Below are 14,082 nucleotides of genomic sequence, written 5' to 3' on the forward strand. Positions count from 1 at the left end.
GGCCCTGGGGGCTCCCATCCTGATGTGTCTTCCCACTCCCAGGTGTCTGTGCGTTGGGAGAAGACTCGGATCCAGCTGGTGACGGACGGGGTCTGGGCCCAGAGCCGGGAGGGGACGGGCCGGCGGCACCAGGGGGAGGAAGGCCCCCGGCCACACACTATCTTTGTGGGGGGCCTCCCTGCTGGCGGCCACAGCCCGCAGCTCCCGGTGAGAGCCGCCTCACCCCAGTCTCCCACCCCTGCCCCGCTGGACACTCTCCGCCCTCCTCGGCACCCCAGGCACCTGACCCAGCTCACCCCTCTGTGCCCACATAGGTGGCCATCAGCCGCTCCGGGTTCAGCGGTTGTGTGAAGAGACTGAGGTTGGACGGGCAGCTCCTGGGGGCTCCCACCCGGGTGGTGGGGGCCACACCCTGCTTCTCCGGTCCCGTGGAGAAGGGCCTGTTCTTTGCAGGCAGCGGGGGAGTCATCACTCTAGGTCTGTCCCCTGCTGGCGTCCCCCAGTCCCCTACTTGCCTGGGCTGGGGTGGGAGTGACGCCCAGAACAGGGCGGGGGAGCCTGGGGCTGAGGCCTTCCTCCTCTCACGGCCCCTCCCTGCAGACACCCTGGGGGCCACACTGCCTGACCTGGGCCTGGAGCTGGAGGTGCGGCCCCAGACAGCCACCGGCCTCGTCTTCCACTTGGGTCGGGGCCCGGCGCCCCCCTACCTGCAGCTGCGGGTGCTGGGGAGGCAGGTAAGCGGGTTGGGCCGTGGCCTCAGGGCGAGATCTGGGTTGGTAGGGCCCTCCTGACCCGCTGCCGCCCCAGGTCCTGCTGCGGGCAGACGACGGTGCGGGCGAGTTCTCCACACTGGTGACGGTCCCTGAGGCACTGTGTGACGGGCAGTGGCACCGCCTAGCAGGTGAGCTGGGCCCTCCTGACCCACCCCCGCTGGGGGCGGCTGCAGACCCCTGGGGCCGGGGGGTGGGCAGGGACTCAAAAGACAGAGCAAAGGGGCAAAGGGCCCCTGGCCCTGTGGTTGGTGAGGGGCCCCCCGGCCCGGCCACAAGGAACCTGTGCCCGGCAGTGACCAAAGGCGGGAACAGGCTCCGGCTGGACGTGGACCTGCAGAGCAACCACACCCTGGGCCCCGCGCTGGCCGCCTCGGCTGACGCCCCAGTGCCACTGTACCTCGGGGGCCTGCCTGGTGAGTGTGGCCTTGGCCTGGGGGCAGAGGGAGGGAGGGAGGCTGCCCCTGGGGACCAGGCACTGGGGTCACCCTGCTTTCCACCCCGGCGGGGAGACCAAGGCCTGGTGGGATGCCGGCCTCTGCTCCGACCCGTCTCCTTCCCTCCCCCACCCCCAGAACCCTGGACGCGGCCTCCCGCCTACCGCGGCTGCATGCGGAACCTGGTGGTGAACCAGGCCCTGGTCTCCTGGCCTCACGCTGCGGGCGTGCAGGGGGCAGTGGGGGCCGGCGGCTGCCCAGCCACATAGCACAGCTGCCCCTCTGGGACCCCAGCCACCAGCTCCAGCAGCCAGGAGAGAGGGTCTTCAGAGCCCCAGGCCCGGAGCTCCCAGGCAGGCCGCCCCGTCGGGCAGGGTCCTGCCCCCTGGAACCCCCAGAACCTCCACACAACCCGCTGACAACACCGCCCTCGGCCGATTGTTTAGATGACGTTTGTGTACGTTTGTTTATGTAGGCTCCAGATTCTCCGGGTGATGAATCTTATTTCTGGGAATGGTTTAAGTTATGTCTGACTTTCTAAGGGAAAGGGTAAAACACTGCAAAATGGGGGTTTTATACTTTTTATCTTTCAGTTTAATTATGAAATTCCCCTTCCACCACTTTTTGATGGGAGATCTGTAAGTCATTCATCCCTGCTTCTTGAAACAAAAATTAAAGTCACTTCTGTGTAACCGAGTGTCGACTTTAAATGGAGAAAAAGAAAAGCAGTCCAGCGGGTCTGGAGGTCCACGGTGAGCAGGGCGCTCACGTGGGGAGCCCCTCAAAGTCCGTCAGAACCAGGGCCTGGAGGGGCTTCCCGCACCAGCTCCCGGCGGGCTGATGATAGGGGGACGGACGGGGCCGTCGCAACCCACCCCGGGCATGCAGACAAACCAGAGTTGGCAGATAAAAGAAAAGACTTTTATTGATAGCAAGTTGGGACAGAGGTGAGAGGGGTGCGCTCACACACGCCACTGCTGAGGTCGCACGGCCGGGAGGCCAGCCCTCTTGACAGCAAGCGACTCAATCCAAGCTCATGTCCTCCTCCTCGTCCTTCTTGTCCTGCCCGCCCCCCTCCTGCTGCTCGGGGCTGGCACTGCTCTGCATGGCTTTGGCAAATGCTTCCACATCTAAAACGAATTTAAAAGCACGAGGTGACCTTTCTAGGCCCTGGCTTGGCCCTGCTGACCAGGGGGCTGGGAGGTGAAACTCAGCTGGAGGCCAGGGCCATCGGAACAAGCCAGCCCCGTGCTCCACAGACAGACAGGGGAGGCCTGTTCCTTCAAACGCCAGGAGAAAACCACCTCTGCCTCAACTGAGGCAGAGAGGCGGAGGGACGAGCACTTACCGCCCTTGTTGGCGGCCTCCACGGCCTCTGCAGGCAGCCCAAACTGGCACATGAGGGGGCCCAGCTGCCCCGAGGCCAAGGCCGCGCTGAACATGCCCAGGGCCTGCAAGGAAGAGCCAGGCGCCTGAGTCCACGGAGAGAACTGGGGGAGCCGCAGGGGCGCTCAGCGCTGGCGGGGGCCGTGCTGCAGTGGAGAGTGTCCCCCACTCCGAGCGCACAGCGGGGCACCCGGGCCACGCGCCTACCTGCTGGAACTGGGGCGAGGTCAGCGTGTTCTGGATCTCCTCCGCGGTCTGAGGCAGCAACTCCCCGGACGGCAGGTAGGGCAGCAGGCGCTCCTGGACATCCGCGTTGGCAAGGATGGGGGCCATGATCTCGGGCGTCAGCACGCTGGCCAGGTCCACTGGGGCACAAGCAGGCGGCCATCAGCGGGCGGGTGGGGGGCAGCGGGCACCTTCACCCCCCAGCCTGGGGCCGAGGAGCACGCGTTACCTTGCTGGCTGCCTCCTGGCCCAGCCGGCACGTTCATAGTGGCTAGAATGCTCTGAAGGTCACTCAGCTGGATGGGCTGGGTCGGGCTGGCTGCTGTGCTGGCTCCATTGCCTGGACTGGGCGCGGGGCTCGGGCTGCTCACCGAGGCAGCTGCTGGAGCGGACGGGGCTGGGGTGGCGCGCGTGGAAGGGGCGGTGGAGGACGGGGTGACCGCTGCTGACGGGCTCCGGGAGCTGGCAAGAACGAGGCCGGCGCTGCAGTGGCTACGCGCCCACCAGGCGCCAAACACGTCGGTCCTGCCCCCGTGCTCGTGCTGCCGGAGCCCCGGAAGAGCCGGAACCACGAAAAGGGACGGACCCACCCACCCCCGACACCTATTTTGCCCTTCGGCACCTCCTACGTCCGGCCCCCGTGGAGGAGGGGGACTCGGCCACGCCAGATGCGCGGCGTGAAGCTCACCTGGAGGAGGAGCTGCTCGCGGGAGGCCCTCCGCTCCCCAGCAGGCTGGCCAGGCCCGGCCCCGTCAGCGCCCCTAGGCCACCTACCAGGAGCAAGGAGACCAGCTCACACATAGTGCCCAGCCCGAGGGCTGCCCGCCCCCGCCCAGGAGCAGAAAGGGCAAGCAGGGGAAGGTGGTGACCACAGCGGGCCTGCGGGGGCCCAGGAGCAGGGACTACTCAGGTGTGTCCTGGCAGCTGGATCTGCTAAATCAGATCACTTCTCCATCCCGTGACCCTACTAATGCACCTGGGTTCAAGGGAACATGGAGTTCAAATCCCGTACAAAGTAACCAGCGTTCCCGAAGTGTCCCAGAAGCACAACGCGAGCCCGACAGGAGCCGGCAGCAGGCAGGCCAGCCCAGGAGACCAGGGGCCCCGAGGCCGCCTTCTCAGGCCCGGCACCTCAGCCAGCCGTGCTCCCCCGACGTATGGAGCTGGGTCTTCCCTGGGGGCCCTGGAAGGCCTTGCCCACCCAGCTCCCAGGTCAAACCCTACGTCAAACCAGCCCCCTCCCCAGGGAGGCCAGGGCACAGAACACTGAGAGGTGTCGCTCAGAGCCAATGAGAAACTGCAAGTTGTTCACCTCCGAACAAAGGCTCCCTCGGCCCCACGGCACCTTACCCAGTCCTCCGAGGCCGGCGGGGCCGATGAGCTGCATGAGCTGGCTGTGGCTCATGTTCCCCAGCAGGCTCTGCAGGCCGCCCTCACCTGGAAGACAGGAGGCGCTCAGGCCCGGGCCTCCCGCTGTGCGCATGCGCGCCGCGGCTGCCCCGCGCTGTGGGGCGAGCGTCTCCCGACACGAGCCAGCGCAGATGGGCTCCGCTGGCTCGTACACCGCTTCGCCACGTGGAGATGGGAGCATCGAGGGGGAAGCGCCGACAGGGGCTCCTAACCTGGACACCTCCACTTCCATTTAAAAACCACCAGGGATCCACGTCGGCGGAAACCTACTCTGACCTCACCGCACATCCGGGGAGGTGACCATTACCGCCCAGCGCAGACAGCTCGTGGCCTCCGCTCCCACTCGCCCCCAGGGCTCCGGGCATCGGCGGGTTGTTCAGATACTCGTTGACCTTCCGGCAGTGCTCCTCGTCCTGGTCCGTCTTGGGCTCCTGCGGGGAGGACACGGCAGCAGGCGCAGCTGAGCGGCCCGCCCATCAACAACCGTTCTGACAAGGGCCTGAGGCCCGGAGAGGTGGCCGCCTGTCCGCGGTCACAGCGGGGACAGCAGGCCGACGTGCCCGCTGGGGCTGTGCTGACACCCATTTTACAGGCGGGGAGACTCAAGCACGAGGAGCGCTCAGCACACGGCAACGCCCTGACCCTCCAGACGCGGTTCTTTCCGCGACGGTCTCAAACCGCAAATCCTTCAACACGTGTACCGCCGTGAAATCACCCTGCTACCACACCACTGGCCACCGACCAGCCAGTGGCCCTCCAGGGTTAGCTGGGCACTGACTATGAGCACTTGGGTGTGGGCAGGGGGCATCAGGCAGCACCACCCTGTGGGCGCCCCCAGAACTGTGAGACAAAGCACCCACGACTCATTTATCCAAGAGTCACTGAGTGTGTGTGCCGTGGGCCTGCAGGGTCACGGGGTGGGGGCCAGTGGGAGGCACACAAGACGCAGCCCTAACCTCAGAGCAGAGGGGAGCAGAAAACGCAGTGGGTGGTGTGAGTCTGACAACTGTTTTGGCGAAACTGTGGAGAAACGAGCTCTACCCCAGCGACTGGCAAACCACGACCCCATCTGTGTTTGCAAATAAAGTTTTACTGGAACACGGCTGCGCCCATCATTTACTTCCTGTCCACGGCCACTGTCACACTACTTCAGCAGGTGCAACACAGACCATCCAGCCCACAAAGAGGAAAAACTTTCCTGCCCTGTTCTAGGAGGTGCTGGGGGGAGGGCAGTGGTACGACCTCTGTCAAAACGACAAACGCAGGTGCACACCCACTGCACGAGCAAGTCCACTTCCAGTGGGAACGAGGACCGCCCGGTGCACCGCCACCCAGAGACCCACACAGCACACCACGGGAGAAGAGGCATGACAAGGGACACCACGCAGGCTCACCCCTGCTTTTGGTCCAGGCTGCTCATGACCCTGGGTGGGGGGGGGGCCACTGGGAGACAAGCAAACCACAGGCAGAGACAGGACCCGGCCTGGAGGTCAGTCCTGTCGGTCAGCCAGGGAACTCCATCCTCGAAAGGGCACCCAAAGCCCAGCTACAAGTGTCTGGACTCTGGCGGAGCCTGTCCCCAGTGCCCCCCACCACAAGGCGATACACTGGAATCCTTCGGTTCCATGGCAAGCATGGTCAGCACCAGCTGGTCTGTGAAAGCGAATTCTACCATCCGGCGAACAAGCTTCTAACCTAATTTTATGATAGGGAGAAAAGACAAAATGCAAACAAAACCTACATACCTGCATCCAAAAGAAGAGCCGTTTGGACCCCGCCTTAAACTTGAGCACGTAGACCCTCCCGCTGGGGCACTGAGGCACGCGCTTGAACTCACAGTCGTCAGGGAAGATGATCAAATCCTACAGAGGGTAGAAGACAGCAGAGTCAGCTCCACGAAAACAGCACTGCGGAGCCCCAGAACCTCCAGGAAAACAGGCTGGACCCTGTGCCTAAGTGAGTGCGGGTGGGTGGAGAGGACACGGGACACGGACGCCAACAAGTCGCCACGCCCGTCACCAGCAGGGTCTCCGCAGGGCAGACAAACGAGGGTCTGAGGCACCGCACGAAGGTCGTGAGGGCCAGGAGAGGGGCTCGGTGCTGAGCAGGGAAGGAGCGCTTCCGGCGCCTGAAGGATTTGTAACAGAGGCGTTTTGGGAGCAACGTTCCAAGATGAATTAAAAAGTCAACTCTGACCTGCTCTCGAACCTAACGAAAAACGATTTAGTCTGAAGAACAAAGAACACTAAATAAGATGACTGCTAGAGAAAGCTTTCGGGAGGGCTGTGATAAAGGTCAGGATGTTTACATGGTTTCTCCAATTCTAGGCACCTAATCTTCAGTTTTAAACACACGTACGCGGACGGGAGAAATCTATATAATCATTGAGACTAGGAAGCCCCACAGGCAAAAGGAAACAGCTGATGAGGGCACTAAACTAGTGGATCCACTTTTCCCACCAAACACACTCCAAACTGTGAACCAGCTGCTCTGTGCCCAGAGCACGGTGCCCTCCTGTAAAAACCACGCCGTCCTGACGACTAGACGGGAGTCCTTAGGATGAGGTTCAGGCTCCCAGACACTTACGTCTTCCACGTTCCCCGATGTCCTGTCTTTCCAGCAAAAGTGAATGAGGGAGTCCTCCGTCTGCTGAATGTACACAAGCCCTTTCCGTTTATCTGGGGTGACAGTACTTCCTTTCAAGGACATTTTTCCGGCCCGAAACTCCACCAAATACTTGTTGGAGGACCCGCGGGAGCCTGGCACCAGGCTTGGAAACAGAGCGCCTGAAGTCGTCATCCTGAAAGAGGGGCCAGCATGCAGAGCCGGTCACGACCGTGGTCCTCCTAACTACGGTCAAGGCCGTAGCACCTCCAGACGCTACGCGGGAACTGGAACGGGCTCCCCTGCTGGGAGCAAGGGGACAGGCCTCAGCCGCCCAACAGCTGCTGCCGAACTCCTCCTGGGGTGGACCGACCCCACGGTACCTGAGCCCGTGGAGCCAGGTCCCCAGCTTCTTGTGGTTCTCAAACAACGAAATTTACCTCTGCATCTAGACCCCATCACAGCGGGAGACCCTCGCCAACACCACCTTCCGTACTTTTTAAATAAACTGTCCTTTAACCTGCGGCTCCGAAAGATTTAAAACCTCGAGCTGGGCAGGCACACCGCTACCACACTGAATGGGAGACCACACTTGGGCCTAAACCTAGTTTCCATCGGACACACCGCCGGTAAACTGCAGCGCGGCCGGCTCGCTCCCTTCGGAGAGAAAACCCGAGCACCTGGGGAAACGCAGGCCCGCGGCCGGCCGACCCGCTCCCACCCGCAGGCCCCACCGCCCGACGCCCTCGGCTACGGCCGCGGCAGGCCCGGGACGGCGGCCGAGCTGCCCGAGAGTCAGGCCCCGAGAACCCCCGCCCGCGCTCGGCCCCCACCCGGCCCCCAGCCTCTCCAGCCCCCGCCGACCCGGCGCCCGCCCGGGGGCCTCAGAAGGCACAGGCCCCGCCCCTGGCCGCCTCCGTAACCGTCCCCGCCCCCGGCGACCCCGCACCTGGGCCGCGCCGAGACTCAGCAGAGAGGCGCCGTCAGGGCTCGCTCTTCCTCCTCGGCGCCTGCCGGGCCCCGCCGGAAGCCCCCGCTTGCCCCGCCCCACTTACCTCTCTCGCCGCCGATTGGGCCCCGTCAGGTGAGGGACGGGCGCTGTCCCGCGGGCGATTGGCGAGGGCGGCCGCCCATCGCGCCGCCAGGCCCGCCCCCGTGCCGGCGGCTCTCTTCCGGCGGAAGCGCGGGCCGGCAGCGTGCGGGCCAGAGCGGCCTCTATTGTTGCTGTGTCATAGGGGCGCGGCGGCGGCCCCTAGCGGCGGCGCCGGGAACGGCGAGGCGGGCGCGGGCCGAGCGGTGGGCATTGGACCCGGAACCCCCGGACCGCGGGGCTGGCCGAGCGGGGGCACCTGCGGGGAGCGGGGCGGGGTCTCTCAGGTTCGCGTCCCGGGGGGAAGGTGACCGACTGCAGCCCCGGACGCTGGCGCGTGGGCCCAGCGCCCTCCAGACGAGCGGTGGTCTCGTGGGGGCGCGTGTGGCGCACAACGCGGGGTTTAGGCAGTGGTCCGGCCCCGCGACCCCAGACCCCGCTCAGTAACTGCCCCCCATCCTCCCCGGGCCCTGGGGGTCCCCCAGACCCCCTATCGTCCCCTGGGCCCTGGGGGGTCCCCCAGCCCTCCCCCACAGTAATGATGACATTACTGCCCTCCATCCTCCCCAGACCCACCTATAACAGCAGCGTCGCGGCTGCCCGCTCATCCCCTGTCTGATGTGTGCAGTCAGAACAGAGTGAAGGCAGCTGCCCTCCACAAACCTGGACTAGATAAATGTGAGGCACTGCCCTCCCACTGCTTTTGTTTTCCCCATCATTTACACCTCTGTACATTTCTGCAGAGCAGAACACACACACCTGGAACAATGTGCCCTCCCAGCCCCACACTGACAGTGACATGTGACTCCCTGCTCCAGGCATGCTTGGTTTACTATCAATCTGTGTGTATGTAAAATTTGTTTTTAAGCTTTTTATGAAAGGTATGAAAGTGAAAAGTATTCTTTTATGCAACATTGTTTTTTTTATTCATGTTGACACATGTAGCTCTAACCCATCCGTTTTAACTCCTGTATAATATTCTGATGGATGGAATACCACAAGTTCTGTATCCATTGTTTTATGATCTAAAGATTCACTATTTTTTTTTGTTACAGAAAATCGAGCTGTTGTTCATTTAAAAATATTATTTGTGTTAATAAGAAATGCATTTGTTATTTTTAAATTAGTTAATATTTATTTTTAAATGTATAATGTGGTAAATATCCATAGATAAAACTCACATAACACAAAAGTTCTGTGGGGTTCTTGATAATTTTTGAGAATCTAGAGGATTCCAGAGACCAAAGCGGTGGGAACGGCAAGCCTGAAGCCATTCTGTGACCTGTGACCGCGGTCGCCACCCCCGCAGCAATACTGTCCTGGGCCTTGTGAAACCAGGCAAGAGAACAGTAAGAAAACCAATCTGGCTTCCCTGAGAAGGGGCCAGCAGGCAGGTGTCACTTGTCCAAAGTCTTGAAAAGTTAAAAAGCTGCCACCAGAGGCCACACGGAAGCCAACCTTCCAGAACCTGGAGATGGTGCTTCCCTTCCGGGCAGTGACCTCAGAGGGGCCCCTAATGCACATTTCCTCTCCCCGAGCCAAGGGAGCCTGTGCCCTGGGAGGGCTCAAAAAACACAGCTTTATACACTTTCACTAGTTTCCGTGAAAAATCTACAGTAAGGAAACAAGCTACAGGTAGACGGGCATCGTGGAGGCCAGTCCGAGCGCCCACCCCAGCGTGGGCTCTGTGAACCCAGCCCGTCTCCCTGAGCCTCAGTGCCTCCCTCAGGTGAAAGGCAGGGGGTGCAGCGACTGTGGGCACAGGGGTGGCAACAAGGAAGCTGGCAAGGACGTGCCCAAACATCTCACAAGGAGGGTGTCCAGGTGCCTGATGTGCAGGAAAGGGTGGTGGACAGCAGGATTCATAAGGAAAACGCAAATTAAAACACACTTATTAGGGCTTCCCTGGTGGCGCAGTGGTTGAGAGTCCGCCTGCCGATGCGGGGGACACGGGTTCATGCCCCGGTCCGGGAAGATCCCACATGCCGTGGAGCGGCTGAGCCCGTGAGCCATGGCCGCTGAGCCTGCGCATCCGGAGCCTGTGCTCCGCAACGGGAGAGGCCACAAAAGTGAGGGGCCCGCGTACTGAAAAAAAAATTTTAAAAACAAAAAAACCCCACACCTATTAGAATGGCTAAAAAAAAAAGAAAAGAAAGAAAAGAAAATTGACAATACTAAGTGCTGTGGAGTCTTTGGTGTTGGAAATACAAAATGGCACACCACTTGAGAAAACAGTTTGGCAGGTGCTTTTGTTGTTGTTTTCTTTAACAATAGATTTTCTTTTTTAGAGCAATTTTAGGTTCACACCAAAACTGAGCAGAAAGTAGAGTGTTCCCACACAACCCCACAGGCTTCCTCACCATCCACATCCCGCCATCCGCATCCCCACCAGAGCGGTGTGTTTGCTACAATCCATGCTCCTACGTGGACACATCATGTCCCCAAGGGTCCAGAGTTTACATCAGGGTTCATGCTTTGTCTTGAATCCACGGTTCAGACAAATGCTTAGTGTCCATTACAGCATCATACAGAGCATCTGCCCTACCCTGAAAATCCTCTGTGCTTTACCTTGTCCTTCCCTCCCTCTTCCATAACCCCTGGCGACCACTGATTTTTTTTTCCAATTTGTTTTTATTGTGGTAAAATAACACATAACAGAAAACTTACCATCCTAATCATCTTTAAATGTACAGTTCAGTGGTAGTAAATACATTCATAATGCTGTGAAGCTATCACCAGCATCCATCTTCAGACTTTTCATTTTGTAAAACTGAAACTGCCTGCATTAGACACTGACTCCCCACCCCCTCTGTCCCTGACCCCAGCACCATTCTACCTACTGTCCCTATGAATCTGACTACCCTCAGTCCCTCCTATATATGAAATTGTACAGTACTTGTCTTTTTGTGACTAGCTTTTTTCACTTAGCATAATATCCTCCAGTTGTATCTGTGCTGTAGCACGTGTCAGAATTTCCTTCCTTTTTAAGGCTGAATAATCTTCTGCTGTATGTACGTCTACCTCACATTTTGCTTATCCATTCATCAGTGCATGGATGCTTGGGTTGTTTCCACGATTCAGTTATTGTGAATAATGCTGCTATGAACATGACTGAACAAATATTGCTTCAAGGCCCTACTTTCAATTTTGGGGGGCAAATACTCAGAAATGGAACTGCTGGATCACATGGTAATCCTATTATTAATTTTTTGAGGAACCGCCATACTGTTTGCCACAGTGGCTGTATCATTTTACTCCTACCAACAGTGCACAAGGGTTCCTGTTTCTCTACATCCTTGCCAAAACTTGTTGTTTTCTGGATTTTGGGTTTTTTTTTTTTTTTTTAATACTAGCCATCCTAATGGGTATGAGATGGTATCTCGTTGTAGCTTTGATTTTCATTTCTCTGATGATTAATGATGTTGAGCATGTTTTCACATGCTTATTGGCCATTGGTATATCTCCTTTGGAAAAATGTTTATTCAAGTCCTTTGCCTATTTTTGAATCAGGTTTTTTTGTTGTTGTTGTTATTGAGTTTTAGGAGTTCTCTATATATTCTAGATATTAATCTGCTATCAGATGTTTGATTTGCAAATATTTTCTCCCATTGCCTTTTTACTCTGATGCTAGTGTCTGATGCACAAACTGTGTTTAAATTTTCATAAAGTCCAACTTGTCTGGTTTTTTTTCTCTTGTTGCCTGTGCCTTTGGTGTTATATCCAAGAAATAATTGCCAAGTCCAAAGTTGTGAACTCTGTGCTCTATATTTTCTTCTAAGAGTTTTATTGTTTAGATCTTTGATCTCTTCTGAGTTAATTTTTGTATATGGTGTGAGGTCAGGATGAATTCTGTTCTTTGGCATGTAAATATCCAGTTTTCCCAACACCATTTGTTGCAAAGACAGTCCTTTCCCACTTGAACCTTGCCATTAAACTATATATGTTGATTGTGTTGATGGTTACAAGATGGTATGAATCTGTCAACTGCACACAAGGGTGAGTTTCACCATATGTCAAGGTTTGAATTCCATGTCCTCTACTTACCTGCTCTGAAACCTCAGGCAAGCCCACCTTCCTGCGCCTCCCCTTCCTCCTCGATGGGTCAGACTGGATGGTAATTGTGGAGATTAAGCACCCAGGACACCAGGCCCGGGCTCTGGCAGGGCTGATGCTCTGTGGTCCCCACAGTCAGACACCATGGCCATGGTGGAGCCCCACATCTATGCACCTGGGCATTCCCAGGACATTAAAGTCGTGTGGACACTCTGTCCCTCTGCCAGGAGCCACCGTGGCTACTGGGATCACCACCTCCGCTCAGCTCACCCTCCTGGGAAGCGCACAGCTGCTGGGCACCTAGGGCAATAGGTCAGGCACAGTGACCTCTGAGTCAAGCGACCACTGTGTTCTGGGCATTCTGCTGCTTCCAGCAACAGGCTCCAATCTCCAGGAGGGAAGAGAGTCCATCAGGGCAGCAGGTCAGGCACAGGGACCTCTGAGTCAAGTGAACACTGTGTTCTGGGCATTCCGTTGCTTCCAGCAACAGGCTCCAATCCCCAGGAGGGAAGAGAGTCCATCAGAGCTCCTCGCTGCCCAGAGAACCCAGACCCCGTCATCCATCTCATGTGCCCGAGCCCCGTCTTCGCTGTAACAAGCAGTTTTCTGAAACAATCCGTTAACGGGGCCATCCTACAGAACACACAGGCCAAACGTCTGACGCCTGGTCTCAAGGACACATCCACAGCTGATTTGCAGTCCTCGCCAGACAGGCCAGAGCAGCAGACAGTGAAAAATTGTTCAGTACAAATGTCAACTACCACCCATTTGCAAAGAATCTCTATTCAGGGCTAGCGCTTAACATTTATCTCCACAGATCTGTGCAGGCCTCCCAAAAAACCTGAGAATGGCTGATTCAGTTTATATAGAGGAATACTGACAGTTATTACGTATTATAAAATTGTAACAATAAATCCATTTCACTACGTGTTTTCTCGCCTGACGTTTTCGTGCTGCACGGGTAGGACCCCCAGCGTTCATGGCACAATGGGGGACGGCCCCCGTCTGTGCACTGTCACCCTCTGCAGAGACCAAGCAGCCCTTCACCAGACGTTTGGCCCAGGGTGGTTGGTTCACAAAGACGGAATGGAGCAGTGCATCCAGCTGAGGGCTGACGGTCCAGGAAACTCGTACCGAGAAATACCAAAATGGCATTTTCACGTCGTGAAGAAACTGACACTGAGAACGTACAAGATAGGCCCAAAGATGACGTGTATTGAGGGGAACACCACTTGATGTCCTGCAGGTCTGGTGGCAGGCCCTTTTATCAGGGGACCCCAATCTTCGCACCCACTTTGGACACAGGAAGATCCTTTGGAAGATGAAGCCAGGGCCAGTAGGAACTCTCTATTGACTGAACTCTCCTGCAGGGCCGATAGCTCCACACAGGACGCAAGGCTTCACTGAGCAGTCCCCTCCCCTGGTAGCGCTGCGCAAGGGTAGACAGGAGGAGGGCTATTCTCGCTTCTGATTTTTGGAAGCTTATTAGCATTGTAAACAATGTCTTCACTTCATTGTTCTTGGTGGATACGTGAGACCTGCCAAAGCTGTAAATCCCCAGCTCCGCGGGGAGCACTTTTTCCCAGGAGCAGGTGTCCTGAGAGGAAGCTTCTTGCTGCGGCGACCCGGAGGCCTGGCTGGCTCGCGGGAGATGCCCGGCCCTTCTCTCGTCCTGTTCTGATTTCCTGGCCTCAGGTCCTGACGAGGACCCAGCAAGCAGATGGCAACGCCTCCAGCTGGACGGCTCCATGCTCACTGGCACAAGTGGCCAGCAACATCGGCCCGGGGCGCCCGGAGGCCATCGGCGCTGTACTGGGTTCTTCTCCCCATGTTTCGGGAAGATCCTTCCACGAGGATCTTTATTAGAGAGGAACTCTGTATTAGAGTTTCTCTCTTTATTAGAGAGAAACACCCAACATCCCAGTGTGTCACGGCGGCCAAGTTGAGGGGGCAGCTTTGGTGGGTGTTAGCATCTGTGGACACAGTGGTTAAAGGATCATAATGGCCATGCTTTGAGGTCATCGGCTGTCCTGCCCTTTCTCCTTTGACTCTTGAATCGTGCGAAGGAAGCGGCTACTGGGGCCACGTGGAATCTGACCTCAGGGAG

At 57.8% G+C, this 14,082-nt stretch overlaps 2 protein-coding genes across 4 annotated transcripts in view; one reads left to right on the plus strand and one right to left on the minus strand.

Annotated features, from left to right (window-relative positions):
- Positions 1 to 1,899, plus strand: part of LAMA5 (laminin subunit alpha 5) — a 53,394-nt gene extending 51,495 nt beyond the window's left edge. For all 3 annotated transcript variants that reach the window (XM_081256876.1, XM_081256877.1, XM_081256875.1), the window contains 6 exons: positions 43 to 207; positions 315 to 477; positions 601 to 734; positions 808 to 901; positions 1,067 to 1,186; positions 1,346 to 1,899. In XM_081256876.1, the coding sequence (XP_081113002.1) occupies positions 43 to 207; positions 315 to 477; positions 601 to 734; positions 808 to 901; positions 1,067 to 1,186; positions 1,346 to 1,476 (807 nt within the window). In that variant the 3' untranslated portion in view covers positions 1,477 to 1,899. The remainder of the gene's footprint in view (positions 1 to 42; positions 208 to 314; positions 478 to 600; positions 735 to 807; positions 902 to 1,066; positions 1,187 to 1,345) is intronic.
- Positions 1,900 to 2,114: 215 nt separating this feature from the next.
- Positions 2,115 to 7,887, minus strand: ADRM1 (ADRM1 26S proteasome ubiquitin receptor). The gene is made up of 10 exons (XM_081257491.1): positions 7,782 to 7,887; positions 6,815 to 7,028; positions 5,974 to 6,090; positions 4,536 to 4,659; positions 4,169 to 4,255; positions 3,507 to 3,588; positions 3,048 to 3,280; positions 2,801 to 2,958; positions 2,556 to 2,658; positions 2,115 to 2,337 (listed from the first exon to the last, which is right to left on the minus strand). Exons 2-10 carry the CDS (start codon positions 7,025 to 7,027, stop codon positions 2,231 to 2,233), a joined length of 1,224 nt encoding a protein of 407 aa, XP_081113617.1. The 5' UTR covers position 7,028; positions 7,782 to 7,887; the 3' UTR covers positions 2,115 to 2,230.
- Between the last annotated feature and the right edge of the window lie 6,195 nt (positions 7,888 to 14,082).

The sequence above is a fragment of the Mesoplodon bidens genome, assembly GCF_964165515.1.
Source record: "Mesoplodon bidens genome assembly, chromosome: 15".
Lineage (NCBI taxonomy): Eukaryota > Metazoa > Chordata > Mammalia > Artiodactyla > Ziphiidae > Mesoplodon > Mesoplodon bidens.